A 26514-nucleotide genomic window follows, 5' to 3' on the forward strand; every position below is an offset into this window, starting at 1 on the left:
TTAACGCCCTTAAAAGATCCACGACAATATGTTTCCAAGGGAATACGCGTCGTCGCAAGAGCACAGATGGCTCGATTATACACATTTATACGCGCGTGAAAAATCCTGCCTTCTAGTTATATCCTATATATCACGATGCCGTAACATATTCCTTTAAGTATTTACCCAAATCTAGACATCCCTGGATGGATGCATATCGATGTGTAATATCCACAAATGGATACGTTCAGTATATTCGACACTTGAGCACATCCGCGATATGGAGTCGTCGAATAAATCGTTCGCTTCTTGCGAAAGCTTCATTCGAGCCAAGAAGGAGAAGAAAGAAATGAAATAAAAGAAAGGAAAGGGAAGATATGACTCTGTTGTAACTCTAACGAAAACTTATGAAGCGAAGTTGAGAGACACTGAAGTTTAAAAAAACGTCAGGTTTCTCCGTAACGGATCGATGCCGACTCGAAAGCGAAATTCGCATACGTATGCGCGCTCTCACCTGATAATTCGGGTAGGCTCGAGCTCTCCCCTGGAACGCAGAACTCTCGAACGCACGTTGGCTTTTCGTTTCGTAATGCCAGTAGCAACACTGACGATCAATTATCTACCGCAAATATAGGAACGATTTCGATTTCAATGCGATGTTCGTAGGTGCGTTTCTAATCGATCGAATCGTGGAACGCACGAGATGTCACGTTTAGAATGTGATCTTGTTAAAACGTCCACGAACTGTTCGCGTGTCGAAAGATTCAACAAATATTCAGAGGTTTCTAGGAGATTTTTTAGGGGTATCGGTAAATATTTTTCTTCGTTCGCGAGGCTTAAGCGAAAACGAAGGAAAAAGAAGGACGATGCGTCAACGAGACGTGCTCTCCGGAGACCGATGTGAGCCTCTCCTAGACGTAGCTTCTCCTAGACACAGTGTTCCAGACGGCGAGAGAGAATGGTATGTCCCGGAATAGCGTCGGAGAAAAAAGGCCTGGTAAAAATTTCTACCGAAAATATTCTACGACTACAGGGTGCAGTTACTATAAATCCCTGCGTCCTCGTGGTCTCTGCTCTTTGCCGCCGCTAGGAATGGGGCAGGAAGAAAGATAGGAAGAAAGAAAAGTAAAGGACTTGAAAGAGAGAGAGAGAGAGAGAGAGAGAGACGTAGAAAGGGTGGAGGAATGCATACGAGGAAGAAAAAAGGAGGTATTCGTCGATAAATTACACGCAGAATAGAAAGAGGTGGGAAAGTTCTCGTACACGAAGAGGGGTGAAAAGGGCGATACCGACGGGGATCCGGCTTTTCTTTGTTTTTCCTTTTTATTCTCTTTCTCTCTTTTCCTCTTTCTTCCTCCTTTTAGCTCTTTTTCTTCTTTCTTCTTTCGAATCGCCCGCAGCAAAGCTCGGACGGACATTGGCCAGAATTATCGGGCTATCCACTAATATCGGTCTCGAGCTTGTCGCGAGCACCATGCGCGCTTTACCAGCAACGGCAGAGCAGGTGTGTTGGAAAGCTTTGAACTTTGGGTAATAGGTTACACGCTTTGGACCATTGGGATTGGAAAGTTGTTGTATATCCTCCGCTAAATCCACTATCCTCGTAATCATCCAACGACGATGACAATACGCCGTCCGCTCTACTATCGCTCGAACGATCTTCCGGTAATCACTGGATTTAATTTCGCTATTACTCCCATCTCGTTTCTCTCGATATATACCCATTTTCATCGTCAACTAATAGGATCGTCGAAATAAAGAGTCTTACGCGCGAGAATATTCGATATTAGACTCTAATTGTATTATTAATTATAACTGTGATCAATAGGAATGAATTAAGCAATTCGAAGCAACAAAAGAAAAAAAAAAAAAAAAAAAAGAAAAGAAAAAAGAAGAGAAAAGAAAAAAATGGCGTCAAACGGCAAGAGTATCTCCCCAGTAGTCGCTATTATTGACGCGCAATGTACTTACGCGCACGTTCTAAGATAAGGTTTCGCTAAGAAATTGCTTTCCCCCCCGAGATAAAGCTAAGCTCTTGAGCTACCTTTCCTCCGCAGAAATCCTTTCTTTTCTCCTCTTCCTTCTCTCCCGGTCTCTTCTCGTCCTTCGTCCGACGCAACGAACATACTTCTATTCGTTCTTCAACTATTTCTCGGTTATCGTCTCCTCGAGCAACTGCACCACATAAGAATACCATGAAAATGAAAAATATGTAAACGGTTATATGCGATAAAACATAGCGCAATAAGCGCCTTTATCGAGAAGGTGCTGTATACGACGATCGTACGATGATTTTTTTTTCCAATATCGAAGAAAAATAAAACTATTTGAAATATTTCCCTTTCGTACGTTAATCCGTTTTATTTTCAATCGTAATTTTTGTTATATATGCACGAATTTGATTAGAATAGAAATAGAAATAAATTTCTCTCAACTGTTTCGCTTTTTGATGCAAGTATCGAATAAAATCTTTATTTTGCAAACATTAGTTTTACCGACAATATTGTCTATTGACACGAAAAATGATTTTAGATAACTCAGAGTATTTTATGTCCGCTCGAAAATCCATTTTCATGGAATCAAGGGTACTCGTTTATTATTCGAAAAGCGTTGTTTAGTGGAACATCAGTGATATCGATTGCTACGAGTCGAGGATGTAAAGCATCATTCTGTTCCCCGACAATCGTTTGTGCTCGACGTGAAAATAGCGGCGATTCATGTCGACCACATAATGAGCGACGTAATAACGTGTCATAACATTTTATTGTATTTACGTAACGATCGGTAGTACTCGGCTTGCACTGCGAACTATAATAAAAGTGGATACCAAACTGAAATTTACTTTCAGCGATAATCCCTCTTATCTTCGCTCTCTCTCTCTCTCTCTCTCTCTCTCTCTCTCTCTCTCTCTCTCTCTCTGCTCCTCCCATTACATCTCCTCCACCACCACCTCTCTCTCTCTCTTCTCTGTCTATTACAGGTCCGTTAATCAAAAGCGATTTTATCGATAAAATGAAAAATTGTGACGTATCGCTTCATTCATTTATCGGCTTAAATTCCATGCTAACGATAAATATTACATTCTGCCTATTGCCGATACCTCGATATTTTTTATCTTAATTTGACGTTAAACAGTTGCTGTCGTGTTACGATTGACGTATGCATTTTGTATCAGTTTCTATTTTATTCGTTTCCTTTATGATACGCTATAGAAAATGTCGATCTCTACGCTTCCAATGAGTTAGAATTCTGTTGTTCGGTAAATGCGTTTGTATCTCGCGTAAAAGAGGTAAAAAATGAGGATGCACTTTACTAAGTTTTACATTGACATTGTAAATTAACGTAACTGTTGAAAGAGAGAGAGAGAGAGAGAGAGAGAGAGAGAGAGAGAGAGAGAGAGAGAGACAGAAAAGGAAGCTTCATTTTTTATCATTTATCGACGTTTCCGCTTCCTTTCGAAAGAAAGGGTGGATTTTTAACGTCAGCTACGATTTTACGTTGTACATAGATATCTATCTACATTTGCGTGCATATGTGTATATATATATATATATATATACATCTTCAAACTGCAGTTAAAATATATTCTGTTTGCTCGATCGATGCGCGTTGTTCGCAGCACAGCGTGTAGAAAATCTGCGACTGAACGAAACTGAAAGAACTGAAATTAAATGGCTTTTTTTTACCGCTTCTAATATTTTATGCGCAATAACTTGTAATCACGATGATTTTGAATAAATTAAAATACATTTTATTATTCATACGTATTATATTTCATATTTTAATAATCTCACATCGAGATCGTACTTTCGGCTATCAGCCACACTAAAATTTTGAACGATGATCAATTGTATTTTCCGTCGAGACTTTGTCATAACTTTAAATGAATAATTTAGCCGCATTAATGCTGTATCGAGCGAATTTGAAGCTGCCACGATCTGTCTCTCTCTCTCTCTCTCTCTCTCTCTCTCTCTCTCACCCTCGCGTCTATATTGGCGTACGTGAATGTTCGAGCGGGAGACCCTTTAACTTCTGTAGCCGCGTACTGTGACTGAGACATGGTCCCTTAGGGACTACCGACCGAGATTTACGAAGGCAGTTTCCCTGTATCGTTCAGATAGTAGTACTCGTACCTACATAACTCATACATAAGGGAAAATGCGAAGGAGTATTGGTCGATGTGCTCGCAAGGCTACTACAAAGGTACTTCACTGACAAGAAGATGCCTTCTACAAACGCGTCACTAAAAAGCATTCGGAGGCATTTGATTCTCCTTTCGACTTCGCGTCACGTCGACATTCAGCTACTATAGAGATGAACGAGAAAATGTCGACAATTTACCAACACACCACTGCCAAGAAATAGTTTCGTTGTGTACTCATTGGAGTAACCGAACGAGCCAAGTCTCGTCGTAGGAATTCTTCTGACATTCCTTATCGATATCATAAAAGCTCGAATGATATGACGAAGATATCTTCTACAAAGGACGTAAAATAAGCAAAAACAAAGCTCTCGAACCTTTTCCCTTTTGAACAACGGCGAGATAGTTAATTACACAAGTTTATAAAACATTGATTCAAACATGAACCAACGTTATACTTTTCTCATTAACATCCTCCGGATACGTTTTAGAATATTTTAAATGAAATACAAATTTTCAAATTTTTTCCACCGTGTATTATGGTTGAAAATTTGAAAAGGTTAAAATAAATATACGTATGTCATTTTATAATGAACATATGAGAAAAGTATTATAAAATTTTTGCAATAGTATTGCAAAAATATAGTAAAAGTATTGTACGTACGCTTTCGTAATTCGTACGAGTTAGTCGTACATTTATTCAGATTTTCAAATATTCTTAACTATCGTTATTACCTCTTTCTAGAAGAGCAAATAATGTTTCAGACTATATTTAGGAAAGAGAACAGGTTGTAACAAGTTGTCCTCGTCGCTCAATAAAATTATATACGAAAGAAATGCGCATTTTATAATACTACGATATTTAATGCGATACTAATTTGGTCAATATATTTCGTCGATATGTCATATAATATTTCGACAATATCTGTTATCACAATAAGGATACAAAACTCGTATTAATTTTTCCTACAAAGACGCAAAATTTCGAAGAACGAGATTTGGATTTTATTCCATGGGAGTTTCTACGATAATGGGAGATAACCAATTGAATTTTTGATGAAAACCGTAGAGCACGTATTACAGATTATACCCCCATGTCTCAAAGTCTCTCTCTCTCTCTCTCTCTCTCTCTCTCTCTCTCTCTCTCTCTCTCTCTCTCTCTCTCTCTCTCTCTTTCTCTATAACACTCTTCGATATCCAACTGTAGTTGTACGTTTGATAGCGACTCAATATCAGCTTTTCACTCGTCCTGATACGACCTCATATACCTTCCTATCTGACTGCACGTTCGAGCAACAATGGTACATTACGTACCGTTTAATCGATGATAAATCATTGTACGATAACTGTAACCGTAGCAGTTGGATTTCAAGAAATTCATATGTTTTATTCGGACTATCTGGTTCAGTTTTGAAAATCCATTATTTATATCGGATAAATGAATCGGTGTACACCGATGATGGTTCATCTTATTATTACGAAAAATTATTATATCGAAAAATTGTCTATAAGAAAAGTTGAATTATCAAAGTCAAATAACGATATAGAATTAGTCACGCATGATATATCGATTAAAAGGAAAGATAGATAATTTGGGATTAGCATCGGAAATGGTATCCGATGAGCGAATGCGATTTCAACTAAACGTACGTAGGCGCTTTCCTAATACGTGGCTGGCTAATAATACCACTCTATAAGGGCTCAGTGTGAATCGTTTACGATAAGCTTTTACGCGCAGCCTGAATATACGATAAGGTCGTTCGTGCGCAAACTTTGCGTACGGATTTTACGGATCGTCGATCTTTTAAGGATTATCGTACAAGGGAGTACAAGGAATAATTTCAAACGCTATCGAAGGGGAATAATATCTTCGTTTCATAGAGATTTACAAGGTAAATGAATTGAAAAAACGAACAAGTATGTGCGTTGCGTAAGGTCGCGTTTGCCGAAAAAAATCTATAGACGGCGAAAGCGGTACAGGTGCCAGACACGCTATGCTTATTGGTAGGTAGGTACCTATTCTATTCAGCAACGACTCACTTATCTTCGCATGTACATACGTACATAGAAATACATATGTCTCTCTATATGGGTATATGTATGGATATGTGCTGCGTACCAAATGGCCAACACCAGCCAACCTACTAGCAGCAATAGCAGCGGTGGCGGCGGCGGCGACGACGGCAACAACAACAACAACAACAACAACAACAACAACAACAACAACAACAACAACAACAACAACAAGAGCAGCAGCAGCAGCAGCAGCAGCAGCAGCAGCAGCAGCAGCAGCAGCAGCAGCAGCAGCAGTAGGGATGTCGGTGGCACCACCACCACCACCACCACCACCAACCGGAGGGAAACTCCATAAAGACTGATTTACGCGCTGGATTTATGAAGACCGTTCGGTTTTCTGGGCAGTATTTCACCGATGCCAGGCTTTTTTCGCATGTGGAACTTTCGGTTTCTTTCTTTTTTTCAGCCCCTACCTTCGCTCGGCCTCTTTTTTCTTTCAACCATGTTACCCCTATCCTCTAACTCTTCGCTTCCATTTCGCTGTCCTCCAAAAACGTCCGACGGTCGATGCACTCGATCCGATCAGTAACAATGCACCAAGTACGGACACGCGCGTCTACACACGAATATATAGGCAGATATATATACTCTCTACCGTATCGCCGTTACGTTTTATCGCTTCGTTAGCGTTACGAACTTTCATTGCACCCTGATGAAACTCCATCTTCGAAAAAGTGCTGCTAAAGCTACTACAGCAGCGATATTTGTGATGGCGATGGTATATAGTCGAGAAATAGAGAAGCTCCGCTGGAAAAGGTTCGGTAATTCCCGTAATTTTTTGGAAGCGATGCATCATCCTACTGCAAATCGAATGATCCCTCATTAGCCGGGACTCGCGCTTGATCGCTCGTTTTTTATTCTCCAACGGACGATGATAAAGTAAAATAAAATGAAGTATAAAATGCATATGCCGCGAGGCGGTGAAAGGAACGTTGGGTCAGCCGTAAGTGAAACGTATCGAGCTCTAAGTAGCGGTGGAATGTCTCACCGTTAAGTTAGAAGTAACCGCACTGCCTCCAACTAACTCTCTCCCCTGCCGTAGGTCTTAGTTACTTCGTGCCATAACTTACTTAGACCGAATCGTTCTTCGCTCGGTGCTGCGCGCTCCTTTCAACGAGAAAAGACATTGAAAATAAAATGGAAGTCTGTGAGAACATACGTTCCGTTAATAATAATTACTCTATTCGTGTCTTAATTTGAGAAAGTGTAAAACTTGGCCGCACGGCTCGTCGTCCACGCGCGCCTTAAAAGTATTTAATCTACCCGGTCATATCCTTATAATTGAGAACTTCCAACTTGAATAGCACTTTTTCAGCTTGCAGAAGTCAGAAGTAAACGATGGAGATTCTTAGAGTGGATTACGCGAGTAATGAAAGGAGAAGGCGAAAGGGATGCGAATTTCGTATCTTAGTCTTAGATATTTTCAAAGAAGAAAATGTACTTACGCGGCTAATTACAACGATGTAAACGGAACGAGCGACGAATAGGTGTAAGGGTAAATTAAATTCTCGCCATATATAAATTTGCTCCTTTACTCCGGTTTTCCTTTTTTCCATCTTTAATTATCGAAGAAATATCAGATATTAGGTTAATTAGAAGGAGAAAAGTAAAAAAGACGTTATTAACCTAGTCCTTTTAGGAAGGGCTAGTTGCCTCGAGGCTTGGAAGACGATCCTCTTTGACAACGGACAAAGGATAGCGCTAGCAGGAGCAACTACGCGTCACTGGGATAAATCGAAAAGGGTTCGAGCGGGCTTTCTATGTTTTACGAGGATAGCACTTTGGAATATTTTAGGTGGTCTCCTCCCGTGCGTTTTCGCGACCTGTCTCTGACGAAGAAGAAAGAGAGAGAGAGAAGGGGATGGCTTTCACAAAGCCCTAGGATTTAACTCTCCAACCCGTGGAAAAGGGTGTCCAAACGGCGAGGTCGTTGTTTCTCGTACGCGAGGTGTTACGAGAACCATTATAGCGGATGGTTCGAATCGAAAAGAGGTAATGAAAAGAAGAGGACGAAAGAAAAGGATTGAACGCTTTAATAGAAATACGACTGTTAAAGGCGAGGGAGAAGAAAGGAGTTTCGCGTGTCTGCTGCTGGGTTGGTACGGACAAAAACAGGGTGTGCCGGGACACAGAGTATTCGTCTCGGGACAAAGGGAATACCTTTGGGAAAAGCTTAGACAAAAGATTCCTCTTTTCGATAGTTCCCTACTATCTGTCGGAAATGTAAAGTGCGAATTAACGAACGTTATGCGATTTAAATATTGTAGATTAAACCAGCATTTCGATTCTAATGCCGACAGTTTATTCCACAGAATTATCATTAGTAGAACGAATGATTCATGAAAAAAGAAGTCCACTTGCGAGCGAGTAAAAGGGCTATCAAGTGATAGTAGAGAGACACACATATCGATCGTGTTCGTGTTTCCCTGTCGAGAAGCGTCGACGAGATCGATTAGTAAAGATAAACGTTCAGATAAACGTTCAGATAAAAAAAGAATTCACGAAGAATCCACATTGCTGATGCAACAAGGTTAGGAATTCCACAGGTACGTCGCGATCCTACGGAATACAATGGAGAAGTTTAATCCGGTCTCGGTAATATTTGGCTCGCGCTTTTCAGACAAGCTTACGGCGAATAATTTGAAAGTAGCGAGACGGCCGGAAGTCGGGCAGAGGCGTATGTGCTCGAGCAGCCGGCACGCGCCAAGGCGGTTTCTATATTAGACTTTCTAATGCGGAGTGCCGGGTCTTACGTTACGTTAATGCACATTAACCCGACACGGTACAGCCGTCGTGGAAGTCGATTGCGTTCAAAGCCCTGGTGGAGCTCGCGCGACGTTTCCTACCCTTACCTATACCTAGAGATATAGACCTTGTTGCGGCAAGGTTATTCTCCTCGAAACACGATCGTTTCTCTCGCTTCTACCGAATTTGCGCCCTAATAAAAATCGATTGATATTGAGGAATGCGCCGTCGCACTTCGTCCCTCATATATCCGGCTAACTAGCGAAAAGCCTCTTTTATTTCGGTCCGATCGTAATTTTTCGAAAAACCATTACTCTTCAATCGCGAAACTAATTTCGCGCTATTATTCGATTTCAGGAAGGGTGCAGAGGAATACTTTCGAGAGGTAGAATTTTACGCGAATATGCGCGAAATCGGCTGGCCGGACAAATACGACTCGCGAGACGATAAATTTGCGAATATCGATCGTCGCGATAGCTCGACCCTATTCTCTCGTTTATCGCCAAACTACCTCTTTCTCCCCTAATGACCGACATTTCGATTCTTCTTAACGAGCGCAGACGTAGTTACGCTTTTCTCGATGACTCGAGCCATTTCTCGGCGGCTTTGTCCGACCAACGTCGATACGCGCGTCCGCAAAATGACCGGTTCGGCGATCGCGGTCTCCTCCTCCTCCTCCTCCTCCTCCTCCTCCTCCTCCTCCTCCTCCTCCTCCTCCTCCGACTCGTTCTTTGCGAAATTGTCCGACGAGAAAAGGGATAACGTTAATTCGGTACTTTACGTAATGTCGCTTAATTGGTTGATCGTTCGAGGTTCTCGTTTCGACCTCTACACGAGCACGATTCCTTCTCTTCTCTCTGCTGAAAATTGAACTAAAATTGTTCGGAAGAGCGTGTTAAAGAAAGCTTCTAGGATTTAAATGATAAATTTTCTTCCAGTTAAATCCGTCGGCTCCGTTAATTCTTCCCGTCAAATACTTCGTATTTCGATATTTTTATTCCCTGGAGAAACATTACTTTTCTCTTTTTTATTTTTTTCTTTCTTCCTTTCTGTTTTCCTTTTCTTTTTTTTGTTTTTTCTTTTTTTTTCTTTTTTTTTTTTTTTTTTGTCATTCGTAGAATTAGCAATGGCAATGCGCGAGTGTCCTATCGAGCCTTCTTCCTTTGGGATTAACCGAGCGGATAACAAGGACGACCGTTTTCAAATGTATGAGTATTGGAATCAATTCGCCGTGTGTAGAGTAGGTTATACCTATGAACGTTCGAAATAAACTGAACGGTACAACGATGACACGTCAAAAGTCGACATTTTTACAATCCCGTTATCCACTTTTATATTTAGTTCGTTCGAACATAAAAACGTTAATTATCTTGAAAATTTTTTCCTATATTCCTTTATAGCGAGCTGTATCGTTTCTTGAAAATCGTCTGCTTTTCGTCGAGAGAAAATAATACAGAGAGTTAATAAATTATGTTGTTTTTGGAAACAATTGAAATTCAGACTTAACAATTACTCACGAGAATACTTCATAAAAGAGCATCGTTTCATATACATATTTGACGATGCACAGACTCTTTCTCTTTCGCTCTCTCTTTTTCATGTCTGTTTCGGTATCAAAACCCAGACACTACTAGACATGGAACATGCGCTCGCTCATGGTTTTCACGCTAAACATCAGAGGCAATAAGCGTTAATGTATTCGCATTAGAATTTTCTACGACACTTGAACGAGTTACATACTATAAACGCATAGACTATATCTATATGAACGGCTAAATACTGAATGTCAGATGATCATCCATAAGGACTAGACTTTACTAGAATCAATTAATCATTAGAGTAAGAGGCCAATAATCGAGCGGGAATTCTCTCTCGTCTTCGTCAGAGATCATCTTAACGTTTTCCCTTGTCTCCTTCTATCTTTCTCAACATAGACAAATGTAGACAGGCGACTAGAACTATACGTACGTCTAGATGAGAGAGACTCCAAGATGACGAAGGATTAATTAACACGAGCAACGATATAGGTCGCGTTTTCACGTAATTGCTGCAGAAGTTGCCATTGCCACGAACATCGTCGTTGCTTCTTAGCGGCTTGACTCTAGGCTTATTTTAAATGTGACGTGAAATCTACTTAATCGCCTTGCGAGAAGCAATTAGAAGGATTTCTCTCTCTCTCCCTCTCTCTGTTTCTTGATCTCTCATTCTCTTCTCTTCTCTCTCCCTCTCCGTTTTCCTATACCTTGCTCTCTAGTCTTTTCTGCTTATCTTCGGTGAACTATCGGACCGTATCATTTTTGATCCGCCTTCCAAGAGCTTAACGTTAAACCCTTAAGTCTTGACGTCGAGTCCCGCCTTGGCCGATTTCCTGAGGTGAGCCGTGTCTAGTTTGGAGGGGAGCCAAGGATGACCCGTAATTTCGTGGCATTATCGTCGTTAAAAGAACGGTTGGTAAGAACGCTCGCTCGTCATGGAAAATCTTTCCTATTTGATATCGCCGCGATAAAAACATCTCGATTAGAGTGGTCGGATAGAGCTTCTAAATAAAGCCGTTCACCTTTCTTCCGGCAATCTTTAGGATTTTGTGATCGGGAGTGGCAGGATCGAGGGTGATTTCGAGCATGAAAGAAATGGTATCTGTTCCGTAACAAGCTGGCGGTCTCGCTCGTGCCGGTAAATGTACCTACTCGAAAATGCTGGAGTAGGTACAAGTAATGCCCGAAGTTAGAAATTAGTAGTGTTTCCGGCCGTTTAAAAGATAAAAGCAAACTTTTCCCATTAATGCTCGTAGGGCTGAACGTGGTACGTGCGAAGGAGTAGGGTAAAGGACGAGGTAACACCACGACGGCACTATTCGACTCAATTGCGATCCTTCACCGTTTCAACCAACCAACCCCACCAACTTCTACCTTACCTCTACCTCTTCCTTCTCTTTTCTTTTCTTTTCATTCTCGACGCTGCGATGTGCGGTTGCATGTAATTATTTAAAAAGTTTTAGACTCGTGCTCTCTCTCTCTCTCAGAGTTCCATTCACTCGTGTCTCGGGATAAATCGAGTTATGAGCCGACCCCCCACGGCGGTACCTTGGAAATTCGCTTAATTCGAAAAGTAATCGCGTCAATTTCATTTCAAACTGTTTTCACGTAATCATGGACCGACGGACGTATTCGTAGAGGTAATCGCGATAGAATGGACGAACGTTGGGAAGTGTAGTAAAGAAGGAAAGAGAAATGGAAAATTTCTCGACGCTCGACGGTGCGAATTTTCTTTCATTTATATGATGCGCGCGTGTACGTCGGCTTAATCTATATATTATGCAGCTTTTCCCGTAAGGAGAAAGAAAACTTGGTTGGAAATTCCGAACGCGCGCTCCTACGGCGAAACATGACAAATGTTGTACGGCCAAAGTAGAACAAAAGATCGACCACGGATATCCATTATAAACCGACGGTGGGTGCAATTTATTCGCCGTCTCAACCGCGATTTGCAACCAGAGTTTCTTCGAAAATGTTATAAACGGTCATCTCACACACGCACGCGCGCACGCACGCACGCACACACACAAAGCTTCTTCCGGCTATTTTTGACAATTTCCATCCATTCAGAATCGTGCGAGTCGGAACGGAACGGAACAGAGCAGAGCAGAATGGAGCGGAGTGGAGCGGAGTGGAGCGGAGTGGAGCGGAGCGGGCAGAGCGAGTGTTCAAAGACGACGCGCACCACTGTCATAGGTTACCAACGACGACGATCTCGCCTGCATCGGGATTCGCGAACCATTTGAAAGGGAAATCGCGTTTCCCAGGAAAAATCTGCCAGCTTCTAGGAAAATGCCGATTATATTCGGGCGGCATAAACGTAACGCTATCGTTCTCTTTCTAGCGCCTAGGGAAATCATGCCGGCGATCGTTCGAAAAATCACTCACGTTTAATCCAACCGATGTAGATTACATTTCGAAATTTTACGTTCCGATGAAAAAAGAAAAAAGGGAAAGAGGAAAAAACGAAAAAGTAAAAAAGAAAAAAAGAAATCTCGCCCCTGTTCTCTCGCGTCGGTGTTGGTCGTTGCATATCGATTGTCCGAGCACGTACCAACCCCTACTCGTAATTTTACGAGAAGTCGGATCGTTTTCGCGACTAAAACAAGAGTTTCTTCGATTTTCCTCGTAACGACAGTGGAATTGAGTAGTATATGCTTTTCGGACAACGAGCGATACGCGGGGTCGGTTAGGGTAGGAGTTCGAAATTTGGCTTTGGTAATTTCGAATTTTTATGGCGAACCTTATCAAGTTTGATGCAAGAATAAGTAGTATTTTAGCTGAGCCGTATACATGAATATAAAATTTAATACAAAAAATTCTTACGGCGCGTAGATCGTAAAAATTTTCTTTTACGATAAGAGCTCGTCGGCCCTGTCCGCGTATCTCGAAAGGGGCACGTACGCAGAGTTCAAACACGAGAAGGAGATATATAAGTTGGCGAACCGCAAAGCCGAAGGACCTAATATATCCGGCAGACAGAAATAAAATTATTCGTCTGGAAGGATATTATCGATATTCCAACGAAAGCAAGACGAGCATTAAGAAGGAATGGACTAGGCGAAATGAAAGTCGTCTCTCTCCGTAGAAAGTAAATGGCATAATATTCAAATGAACCAAGATGGCTCTTGTTTTTCTTTTTTCAAAATTAATTTCCTTCGATATTACTTGACGAGGATGCGTCGCAACGATTATTCCCCTCGTCGTTACCAAAGCGATCCCGTTTTGATAACATCGACGAAATGAGAAATTTTCTTCTCCGTAAGAGAGTTTAAAACAACGTCAAAAATTAGATGATTGCGTATTAGAATCCATTGTAAATTTCTCTTTAAAACGAAATAAAATAGAAGATCCGTGCTTCATTATAATCGATAATAATTAATAATCGAGGAATCTTTAAGGACTAAAACAAAGCGATTAGGGAGGGAGGGGGAGACGAGGAGAGGAGGGAAAGATAGACTAGCGAGCGCGCTCGTTGAATAAAAAGGACCGTTTCTCGAACGCTAGACAGAGAGCTCTTATCGGTACTTGCTTGGCAAGAAAGACAATTTTAGACTAGAAAGCACATTATCGCTATTGCATAAAACGACGATGGCGGATGGCGGAATGTAGAACGCGCTTGACGAGCAGAAGGTAGGAAGAGAAAGGGAGCTTCGACGAACGCGTTTTTATAATACGAGTATATATTCGAGCGCGATATAATAGAGTGACTTTGGAAGCGACAGAGTAGAGTTGTTTGCTCTAGGGCCCCCTGTTACTCTTGGCTCGTTCAACGTTACGCGGGCTGCTCGCGTGGTCGATTGTTTGAGCTTGTTAAATATAATAAAAATCGAGATTTCCATTTTGCGTCTGCGTGTTCTCGATAATCGTTCAATTTGCTCTTGGCATCATTCGACGATGATACCGAGATTTAAGAAGTTGAGGAAAAATGAATGGTTGCACGATAGGTCAACCGGAAGAATAATAAACGAAATTGCAGGAAATTATAAAGGGGACGGCGCAACCAGAGTGACACTCACTTTTCATAGTGACTTTATTAAAATGCTCTGCTTCGAGACGGCGGCGCTACACGGCAACGGCAATGGTAGGATATTAAATTGGCAGGATATTAAAATGTACCTCGATAAAGAGGACAGAGTTCTCCGATTTTTCTGACACAATCGTTCCCATGTCATGGAACAGCGTATTGTGAACTCTACGAGTGGCTAAATATAATATATATTGAATTGCGCGAGGTAAGAAATATTAAAGGATCTAATTTAACGATCTGCTTGTAACGTATCGAAGCCGAGGCAAACGAAGGCAAGACGAATTGTTCTTCAAATGGCGTACAATTTAACATAATATCTGAGAAATCAAAGTAGCGAGATAGTAGGTTATTCGTTGAAAATAGCGTAGTATATAAAAATAGCATGTAATCCGTTTCGTCGAGGAATAAATTCGAATCGTTGCGTCCTTCTATGTCTTCTTTTTATGTCGCGTTATTTCTATGTCTTTATTTTTTTACGTCTCTCTTGAAAAAGAAGGAAAAGTAAAGAGGAGAAAGAATGTGTCGTACACGGGGGACACGTTTAAAATTTATAATACTCGGTCTTTTCTTTTAAAGGCGTTTAAAGGAAAATAAAGAAATAAAGAAATAAAGAAATAAAGAAATAAAGAAATGAAGGGCCGATGAAAAGAGGGAGAAGCGATGACGACGACGACGACGACGACGACGACGACGACGACGACGACGACGACAACGACGACAACGACGATGTCGGCGAAATGGCCGGAGGAACGTTCTCAAGTAGTAACGCTCAGGCTGCGGTCAAACGCGCGACGCGAGAATGGTGCCGCGGTAGGAAGAGCAGAGAGCATTGTTCAACGAGAAACAAAGGATTGGCCCGTACTCGGACGATTATTCGCCATTTACTGAACCAACTTGCGAAAAAGGAACGGTAAGGAATACTCGTGGTAAAAGAAAAAAAATGTATGAGGGTATAAAGTACGTGCGGGGATAAGCAGTCTCTTTCTCTTTCTCCTCGCAGTCGCCGAGATAAAAGGCGTTAAACGGAAAATGTGAACCTAAAGCCACCTTCGCTGCTGCTGCTGCCACCACCGTTGGGAGAACGAAAGAATCCGATTCGGAACGGTGATAAAAATGAGAGAAGAAGAGGATGGATGCTAGTGAGGCTGAATCGGTGGCCTAGAGGATGAAAGTGGAAAGAATAAGAGTCGTCGTACGCGCTTACGTTTACGTTTTTTCGGTTAACCTTTTGTGGCATTTTAATTAATCTTCCACTGTGGTCCGTTTGGAGGGTTGAGTATAAAAGGATAATGGGAGGCAAGATAGAGAACTTGTTCATTTTTCTACTAGATATTATATTAAATATCATTTCTAGCGTTACGGTAAAGTAATAGAAGCCAGACGTGGCTTCTAGTACGTTGGAGAGTATTAAAAGAATCTTTCTCTCTTTCTCGAGCAGTCGTGTCTCATATTTCCATGAGCATCATATGAAAAAACAATTTACCACGGTGCACTCGGCGTATTACTCGGTGAAACTAGAAACGCAATACGGAACGTGTTCGTAACTTGTACGAGATTTGCTCTTTATAAAGACGCGCTCTCTCTCTCTCTCTCTCTCTCTCTCTCTCTCTCTCATATACCGCTGGACCGTTCGGATCGTGAAAATAAAGAACGTAATATCGGAATTAGCGCTTCCACAAGAGTTACCGAAATATCTTTGCGCAATGAAGAGAAGGAGAAAGAAAGTTCTTATTGGCTTATCATTCTAGAACAACATTAGCCCGTTCTCTATCTTTAATGAAAATCATTAAAAATCATTATCGTTTCCTATCGTATTCGATCTTTCCGAATGAAACACAAAATAGCTTCCTTCTTCGACGGTGGGAAAACGTCTTAATGCCTTTAATCGAGCGAAAGAACCAATCGACATAGTGTCTTCGGCTCATTGAATCTTTCGTATACATCGACGACTCGAGCTTGGACACGTTTTCCTTGCACTTTTAACCGGTGCACAACTTGCACATTTCTAATAACGGTTACTACACCCAATTCTCATTTGCTTCTGACCTTATCGCTTTCCAATATTACGTCAATAATTTCCAGTTTGCCTCTTTATAATGGCCGTTGTCGAGGAGGCACGAATAAAAACCGATTCTCTCGTTGATATTCGTTTCTTCCTCTTCCGTTGTTACCAAAGTATCACGAGGAATATTTTTTAACTATCCCACGGATGTTGAAGGGAGTCAAGGAGAAAATTTATTCGTTATTATTTTAATCTACGCTCGAAAATTCGATTAGAAAAGCAACTCTATCAGGGGCGGATTTTTCGGCAATGGCAAAACTCAATTCGGCTCTAATAACGGCACGTTGCCTTCCTTGCTCGTGTCCACGGTCGCTCGTCGTAGGGGCTTGTTTCTGCATCTGAGATTAAGGGGCTTTAAATCAGCCGTGGAAGTGTGGGGATAGGTAGTATGGCTGTTCTCGCTCGCTCTCTCTCTCTCTATGTATATATATGTGTATATATATATATATATATATATATATATATTACCTGTATTTGCGCGCGCCCTATTCGTACGTTTGGCGCACGTACAAGAGGGAGAGAGAGAGAGAAGAAGGATAATCTAGTCGACCAACGGCGCGTGGAATTAAGGAAGTCTGCGGTCTTTCCAAAATCTCTAGCAGCCATCTAACCAGCTCCTCCGCACCATTGGACTTCCGCCTTTTGAATGGATATCACTAAAAAGGCTTCCTCTTAATCGGCCACTATGCATTCGAATCGGATAGCTCGAAAGGGGTAACGACTCCGTTCGATCGTCTGGAAATATGATTTCTCGTTTCGAAGCATCGTTTATTAATATTAGAAACTAGTGTACGCGTAATACACGATATACACACCTACAGAGACTATTTCGTACCTCTTCCTATGGTCGTCCCATGTCTAAGAGAATATGTGCATTTTTGTTTCTCCTTTTTCATCGATGCAATCAAATCTTGCGTTTGCTTGGCAAAAGAGGACGCGAATCATATATCCCTTCCGGATATGCGTGTCCATTAGGTCGTAAATAGTAAAAAGAGTAGAGAGAGAGAGAGAGAGAGGGAGAGAACGTTCACTTTCGTGCGAGTCTCGCGAGATTGAAATATCATTCCATGTAACGTCACAAAGATCCGTTGATCCGAGGCTTTACCGTGAAAATTCTTTTCGACGCGTTGCACCCGCGTTGTGAGGATTTATCGGAGCGGATAAAAGGAGTGGCTTGCGTATGCTAGCGTGCACCTACGCGCTTCGTCTTTCTTTTTTTTCTTCTTTTTTTTCTTTTTTTCTTTTTTTTCTCTCTCTCTATCAAATCTTTCGCCTAGATCGGAATGAAAGGAGAAGACCGTAGAAATAATTTTTACCTCTCTTCGCTTGTCTCCTCTTCTCTTTATTCCAGTCTCCCACTTGCGTCGAGGTATCCATTCATTCTCTGGTCCATATAGCGCGAACGATGGGATTCGGTACCACCCACGAGAAGAATACGAAATCTCGGCGCGCTCTCTCGCTTTCTTCTTTACCCTCTTTCAAAATTCTTCTTTGCTTCGCTCGATTTCTCGCTATGCAATTTTTTATCCAAATATTTTCGTTTCCACGAGTACGCGTTACCGTATCCTTCTTCCCTATTTCTCGAAAACGCACAACGGTAACATCCAAGTATATAAATATAAAAAGCGAGTTTCTCTCTCTCTCCCCCCCCCCTCTCTCTCTGTTTCCGTAATGCTCAAGAAAACTGCTTTCAAGGTATATCGAAATAGCGAGAATCCATTGGTCCGATCCCAACATACATTAGGATCGCTTTACAAAAGATTGCAGTGATAACGAGAGAATGTCGTAGAAAAGTTTCTATTTCGTTTCAAATTTCGCTTTTAAAACGGTGATCTATTTTTTGGGGGGAAAAAATAATAGATACCTACTGTTTTCAGAGGAAATTCCATTTACCTATTGCAAAAGGAAGAAACGTCTTCTTACATATTTTCATTTTATTCTTTTTTTAACCAACAGAACTAACGGGAAATTAATTTTTATCCATCCAAGTGAATTTAAAGAGAGAGAGGTTAATCAAGCTCATTTCCATACAATACGACCAGATTTTGTATTTATTTTCCTTCGATAACGCTTACAGACAACCATTCTTTCTATGTATTTACTTAGTTTGATGATTTATTTGGATATTGGATCGTATCACACACACACACACACACACACACACACACACAGGTTCTTTGAAAGATCAAGAGAAAGGTCTTCGTCTTGAAAAATGTCAGATCTCGCACCGTGCTATCTTTTTCCTCTCCTTTGCCAAGGAAACATCACATTATCTATTAAAATTGTACATTTTCTTTCTCTCTTTCTAGTTCCTTTAATCTCTGTAGTCCCAACAGAGGCGTCCGCATTTAATCCCTTTGACGAAAAGGCCGCGTCCTTGGAGAACGGCCCTACCAGTTAAAAAGCTTCTTCTCTCAATGATCTACCGTCGAAAGACAGAGGATCGCGATAAATCTTTCGTGAACGTAGGAGATTCGTCGGTGCCACCGTCGAACGCCAGTAAATTCGTCTTTTCTCCGTTGGTTAATGGCCGCGAGGACAACTATTCCGAGAAAAGAGAGCTTCTAAATAATGTAAAAGGACTACCTAGGCCAGAGGAAAAGAAATCCATCAATTCCTGACAAGGCGTTATCGGATCTTTGTGACTCGTGCCAGGATCGATTTCTCAAAATTTTTTTTTCATATTTATGGATATTTACGATTACTTGATAATCGTAAATGGCTCTTTGGATTAACTATTCATTGTACGTTACTCGTGGGAATATAACTTGCAAGGCAAATACATACCGCGCGTCCGCGACGTTCGATAAATAGACTTCACTCGATAATGATCCCTCAAGATCGCAAGTTCTCTTGGAAAGACCAGGTACGATCCCTATACGTATATTCGCGCCCGCGTATGTCATGTTTCTGCCGTACATTCCATTCCGCATATCCAACACACATCCACATAACTTCGTATTTACGTGGTTCTCCCTTCAAATTCCAATCTCCAACATCCTCATCCCTTTTCCACGCTAAGTATCTACCTATTCCCTTTATATATACTCGTATCATGTTTGCATGTATATACACATGCCATCTGTATATCGTACAACATATTCCATAATGTTTGCATTACGTTTGCACGCTTGCGATCGTCCACGGAGAATGTAAATTTTCTCCTTCGGTAGAGAACGACGACGTAGGTAGTAGCTACATATCTCTCCGAAGAATTTCAACGAGAACGTAAACAAACGGCAACCGCTCGCATTTTCTAGGTAACGATGATAATTTGCGAATACAATAGATCGTAAAAATTGCGTTGCAACGTTGCCGCAGAGGAAAAATAAAAGAAATTAGGAGGATCGATAGTCAGGAGGAATATGTATAAAAAATAATTATGTGGCATCGATGATGGAACTTTGTGTTAACGTGCCACGTCAAATTTTGTGTAAACAACCACGAGAGATTTTCAGAAAATGATGTGCTTTAATAGGACCGTAAGAGCGCGCTTAAATTTTCGGGCATTAGATCGTGTAGATTAGGACGGCTCGAGTATTCTCTCCTTCGATTTCCAACGGCTTTCGGGCACGTGTAAATTTGTAGTCCGCGTTCAGGAATTAATTAATTACGTCAAGTATTATCTCTTCGCCGTTGGCATATCCGCCGTTGGCGGATCCTCCCGGCACGTACATATGTATAATCCAAAATCAATGCCTGAACGCAATGTTACGTTATGATAAGTATGCATGCAAAATACTGCGAGGATTATCATCGGGGTCCCATTTTATACATTACTAACGTGTCTTTCTGCTTCTTCTGTTTTAGGTAAGGATCTAAATTTCGCCAGCAATAACGCCGGTGAGTCTAACTTGATTTTATTACTTACATTTACTTATTTGGCTTAATCGCTTAAACGCTCGTAAGCATACTTTTTTTTTTCTAACTCCTTCTCTTTGCCTCTGCCATCTCATTTGCCATTTCTAGCTTAGAGGGAGCAACGATTAAGCAACGCCAAGAGACGCGTGACAGGCAAAGAAATGAGACAAAAAAAAGAGAGAGAGGACTCGACGCGACCGATCAACATCTTTTTCTAGCTTCTCCTTCGCTTCCTCTTGCGCTATCCGTCACGGGGGATATGTAAGGGATACGTAATTTAACCCGGTCTAATGTAATTAAATAGACAAAAGCCAAACTGGCTAACACTGATTTCATTTCGAGACAAACAGCAAAAGAAATCAGGTTTTTATCCGACATGGACATGGGCGGGAGGAGGCCAGGAGACGAGAAACGAGAAGATATTATTTCGAAAAAGCCCTTCTCCGCTGGCGCGTAAAGATGGTCTTTCACGAGGAGCCATCGTTTCTGGAAGGCTAGACTCCCTGGATAGGGCAGAAGTCGACCGAAAGAACTGAATAGTACGGAGGGGTTTGCTCGGGAAACGGGATGTACCGAGATAAGGACGGCAAATTGCAGGCAATCTTGCTGATTAGGCTCCACAGTAGTAATCCTGAAAGTTTCGACGGTGGAGGCATCTATATACGACTATACCCTATTACCTTCGAGCGAGAAAAGAGAACGATCGGGTAGTATCGGGAACAACGGGCAGCCTATCTCTCTTGGAACGTCGAGCGAGAAAGAAGGGAGGCGCACGAGAAAAAAGCGACGTGTCCCTATCCTGAGCAACGTTCGCGAGGAAGATACATCGATCGTGATTATTACGTGCGCTAGACGAGAGATTCATATAGTCGAAGAAACCGACAGAAAATTTTACCAGCTAGCTATTTTCCGTCGGCAAACGTTCGTTCGCTTTTGTCGATGGAATTTCATCGTCCGTCGAAAGCAGCAGGACCATTTACGAGTTATAACGAGTTTGTCATTTCGCTCTCGGTACTTCGTTAATGAACTTTGTTGCCCGAGGAGAATCGAATTGTCCCAACGAAAGAATTACTTATTGGCTTCAAGCGGACCAACATTTTGATAGCTTTCCCGATCGTATCTAAATCGTTAAGGAAACATTTATGCATCTATGTGCCGGGCTAATTAAACGACCGTTGTTCGAGTGTCGTCGTCGACGATGAAATGAAACTCTGATCGTCGATTATATATTTCAACGTCTCTCATCCTATTTTCTAACGATCCGTGTGTATATGCGCTCAACATCGTCATATGCGTAGAACACATTAGAATTTCAAATTGATCGGATTATATCGAAAAAATACGCGTGTTCGTTCGCGATTCCAAGAAAAATTCGAGGACGCGAAATTGCGACGGGGACAGATAGATATATATATATATATATATATATATCTGTCTGGCCATCGGCAATGTGTTGATCTCATTTGCCGATTCGGTGAAAAAATAAAGGAAAACGAAAAAGCTCAGTATATTGCTGCCAATGGAGGTGGTATCGGCAGCACGGGAGAGATTCGATTTTGTAAAAGTTTCAAATTCGTTTTGTCGATTGCACTGTGTAGTACGGCGAAAGGACACCTTCGATTTTTTCATTCTGAAAATGGGCAAAAAAGTGTTAGTAGTTGGGGAAAATATTAAATCGGCGAACGGATAAATAAATACATAAAAATCCTTCGTGAATTGGTTAAGCGCGAATCTATCGACCGCGTCTACCTCTCCTCCTCATTTATTCTCTTTCCTTCGCCGTCTGTCTGCCTGTCCTTTTTCTTCTTGACCGGACGTTTTAAAAAAGCCGCGGACACGAACGGTACACCGTCTGTGCTGTCGCTTCAGTTTCCACAACCACTTTTTTCTTTTTCCCACCTCCCCCCTCCCAAAAAGCAATGCATTTAAATTATTTATAATGTGGCCGCTTTTTCAATCTACATCGCACGGAATGGGAAGCTGAAATGAAATGAAGGAAAAGAGGAGAACGAGGGAGGGGATAAAGAGATGGAAAGAAGATTCGCGTAGGAACAGCGAACGAACGATTTTCCGATTGGGTGAAAAGGAAGAAGGATCGAATCTCGTTCTTCACGATATTCGTCCAAAACGTTTCTAGAATTAGCCTCGTTTCGAATTTCTTTGCATATTCTATCCGTTCGTTTGAGGTAGGAAAAAATTTGCTAATTATACGATCGGCATACGAAAAAGCACGAGGCAATCGGGTTAATTTAGCGAGAGGTACAACCCGTTACAATTCTTTTTCTGTAGCGTGCACGTATCGTCGACCCTTCCTTTCCCTTTTAGCCCTCCCGAGGCCGTCGCGAGCTCGCGTACATGGAATATGGTAGGGAGAGAAAAAAAAAAAGAAGAGAGATTTCTCCGTAGTTTTCCTTTTTTGGTGGTCGCGGTTTAATTAGAAGGCTGGAAATTAAAACAAACGAACGATGTGGTGGGCTACACCGTGCGACGAGTCACGCGAAACCGTCGCTTTTCTTTTTCCCTTTCCGTCTTCTCTTTTACTTTTTCTTTTTTTTTCTTTTTTGTTTTTTTTTCAAAAGCTCGCAAACACCGCCCCGTCGCCGACGACGTACGAATGTGCGAGTCGCGACGATTCATAAAGGGGCCTTATTTTTTTACCAACGCGACAAAATTTTCCTAGCAACTTTAAAATTCGTTCGCGTAACGACGAATTCTAGTAAGCTTTCGATGATTATTTATCATCGTACTTCGAAACGTCTTGTTTCGTTGGGAGACGAGATAACCGCGTAGTATTTGTTGGAAAAACTCAAGGGGTTAGAACGAAACAACGGATAAATCACCGCGTACTGTCAACCACGTAGATCGACAAAAGGCATATAATAGGCGATAGAAGGAGGGTAAAGTTGTTGGGTCACCATGATAGAAAATCAGGAACGCTGTCGGGGACGCGTGTATCGGTCGAATTATCGAGTGCTGCGCTACGCTTTTATGCAGATTTGCCAGAAACGGCCGACAGTTTTGGAATTAATGCCGTTCGGACAACAAATGTTTCACGGTTTTTTTTGGTGAATTATCGTACCCCCGGGCGCAACAAAGCGCATCGTCCGCATCGTCTGTAAACGAACGAAAACGCATGCCGAAAAAACGCATTTTTTTATGAAGCCGATAAGACCAACGAGAGAGCTAACAAATGTTATACGACGTAGAAGAAAGAGATGCGATTTCGTACTTAGCTGTGACCACGTGCAATGTCGCTTCGTAAACTTTTACTCGCAAATAGTGCCGTACTATGATCCATCGTGATTATTTTTTTATTAAGTACTCTCTTCTCTTTTTACATTCCGGTAATATTGAAAGTTACTAAGACGATAGAATATCATTTATATTAGCTGCGTGGATCGTTCGATAAGGCAACTTTGTCGAGCTCCTCTTCCTCACCCTCTCTTTATACTTTCGACAGTTAATTTCGATCTTCTTATCTCTTTCTCTTCCTCTTTGTTACATTGTTCAACCAATATTTAATTCATAATTTAATTCAATTCGCAGCCGGCAATCGAGCCAAAGTGCGACGTTCGATATGTCCCCCTTTTCAGTTTCCTCCTTCAGTCTTCAACTTATATACACCTGCTCTGTCCGTGTGTGTATACGTACAGAGATATAGATAATAGCAGGTATATACTCTGTTGTAGGATAGGGAGGTCTCAACTACGACGGCGAGGTCTCCCGTTGACGACGCGATATCGGACCGACGACGGTGGTTGGTACGCCCGGTTGTAATACCAACGTGCCGTGGTTAGATCGCGTCCGGAATTACCGCAACGTCTACCGCCGCCTGGCAAGCCTGACTGCGCCCTCTTCTCCTTGTGATTTCCGCCGAGGTGTATTCGGTAACTCCATTGTCAATTTTGAACTTGCGAGTTTCCTCGAACGACGCGATACATTTCTCTCTCTCTCTCTCTCTCTTTCTCTCTCTCTCTCTCTCTCTCTCTCTCTCTCTCTCTCTCTCTCTCTCTCTCTCTCTCAAGTCAAGAAAACTTTTGTCTCCACCTCGGAAAGTTTCTTTCCACTTTCTCGCACCTTCCATTCCTTGTTCTCCGTAAAGATTTCCGCAACGACTCCCAACTCGACGTCTTACTATTGTTTTCGGAAATATTTAAACGAGTCACAAACGGCTTGTCAAACAATTACCAAGACTTCTAATAATTCATTTATAATTATAATATTTTCTTGACCATAAAAGCGAAGCATAGAGACATCTTCGCTGCGCCGCGATATAAATTACTCGAAAAATGTACGAAATAAATTGTTAGAGCTCTCGTCGATAGACCGCAAAACTTATCGACTAGATTTAGAACTCTATAAGAGATTGGGATGGTAGTTGAGTATCTATTCTCCTTCTCTTATATATCCACTCCAATCTCAATCTTCCCACTTTTGTCCCATTGCAATGGATAGCCATGTAATGCAATTTTTTTCCTAAAAACGAAATCGAACGACTCGAGATCATTTCGATCAAGAATGTTCGATCGAATACTATCTTTCTCTTCTTCCAAAGAACTTTATGATAATCGATGTATGCTCGCGTTGTATTGTCTCTTAATATGTAATTATCTTTATTTAATTTATTTCAATTTATTTAAAGGAAAAAAAAGAGAAGAAATGAAATATCTAAAATAAGGGTCTAACGAAAAAGCTTTAGTTTCGTTTCTCTAGGTGCGGATTCGCGCTATATTTCGCTAGGAAAAGAAAACGCGAAACGAAAAACGACTCACGTTCCGTTTCCAATCTCCTCCCGAATTTAAACCTAGCCCGAAGCATGAACGATCCCCGTTGATCGCTTTCTATCCGAGAAACGTAAGAAGCGATCATTGAAATGGACAAAGGCCGCAGACGATCGACCCAGTTATATCGTTCCGATCCTTTATACGAGAAGCTCTTTTTTCATCTAGAGACGGTACGAAACGAAAAGAAAAAAATATCTCGAAAGATAATCGTACGATTTCTCAAACTTTTTCCCATTGGTTTCATTTAAAACACTTACTTTATAATATCTTTCGTTTTATTTTTGGCAATGGACCCTCTTATTTAATATCTCTCATTGATCCTCTCCTGATTCTATGAAAAATAAAAAAATGAGTTTTAAAGAATCTCTATGGAATATTTTTTTACGTTGATTCGATCAAAGTTTCGCGAGTATAACGTGTAATATTATGGCAACAAGTTTTCTTAGATAAATGAATGGACAAGAGTTTCGTAATCAACGTCAGCATCTTTAACCGCTGCCCGCACTTCTCTTGGCCACGGGCTAATTCGAACCGGTATGACATTGTGTCGTAGGCGCAACGAGAGAATTCAGGTCCGTCCAAGTTTCTCCTTTCGAACTTACAGCCTTATTACGTCGAGCGTGCAATACACTCGATCGTATATTACAAACTTTAGCCGTAACTAATGGCGCGCTTTGCATGCGTTTGTTGAACAAACGCCTAAGACCTAGAGTGCCTCGGAGGCCGTCAAGTTGAGAAACGAGCGCGAAATTTCAGTTCGCCCCCGCGGCGCCGTTCGTTTGCCAAAGAGAACGTGCTTCGACGAGCGTCCATTTGTTGGCGACAATGGGAAAAGTTTAGGAAACCTTTCCTTGTCTTTGAGTGCTACTCCGCCGCCCGCTCTCTCCATCAGCTTTTTTCTCTCGTAACTCGTTCGACAGGAGGAAAAAGACTTTCGATTAATTTTGCCGTAAATAAAGGCGAGAGAAGGCAAAAGGTACGAAAGCGTCGCGCGCTGCTGCTCCCCTCGTTCCACGAGAGAAGAATCGATAGTCTATTATTCCGACTTAAGTTGCTCGATTTATATGTACACTCCATCTCCGAGTTCTCTTCTCTTGAGTAGATATTCGAGGGACATCGCGAAGCGAATCCAGAGTTCCGAGATTTAAGACTCTCTCTCTCTCTCTCTCTCTCTCTCTCTCTCTCTCTCTCTCTCTCTCTCTCTCTCTCTCTCTCTCTCTCTCTCTCTCTCTCTCCACGACGTTATTCCCCGTTCGTGCTACGCTTCGAGTACCCTTACGACGAAAATTGAGAAAATTGAG

At 41.6% G+C, this 26514-nt stretch overlaps 1 protein-coding gene across 6 annotated transcripts in view; it reads left to right on the forward strand.

The window, feature by feature from the left end:
• LOC118450580 (agrin) overlaps positions 1 to 26514 on the forward strand; it is a 239896-nt gene that overhangs the window by 99348 nt on the left and 114034 nt on the right. For 5 of the 6 annotated variants that reach the window (XM_085656940.1, XM_035886418.2, XM_085656938.1 and 2 more), the window contains one exon: positions 20379 to 20411. The exons of the other annotated variant lie outside the window; for it this stretch is intronic. In XM_085656940.1, the coding sequence (XP_085513066.1) occupies positions 20379 to 20411 (33 nt within the window). The remainder of the gene's footprint in view (positions 1 to 20378; positions 20412 to 26514) is intronic. 6 annotated transcript variants of the gene reach the window in all.

The sequence above is a fragment of the Vespa mandarinia genome, chromosome 5 (genome assembly GCF_050613455.1).
Source record: "Vespa mandarinia isolate Hongniang chromosome 5, ASM5061345v1, whole genome shotgun sequence".
NCBI lineage: Eukaryota > Metazoa > Arthropoda > Insecta > Hymenoptera > Vespidae > Vespa > Vespa mandarinia.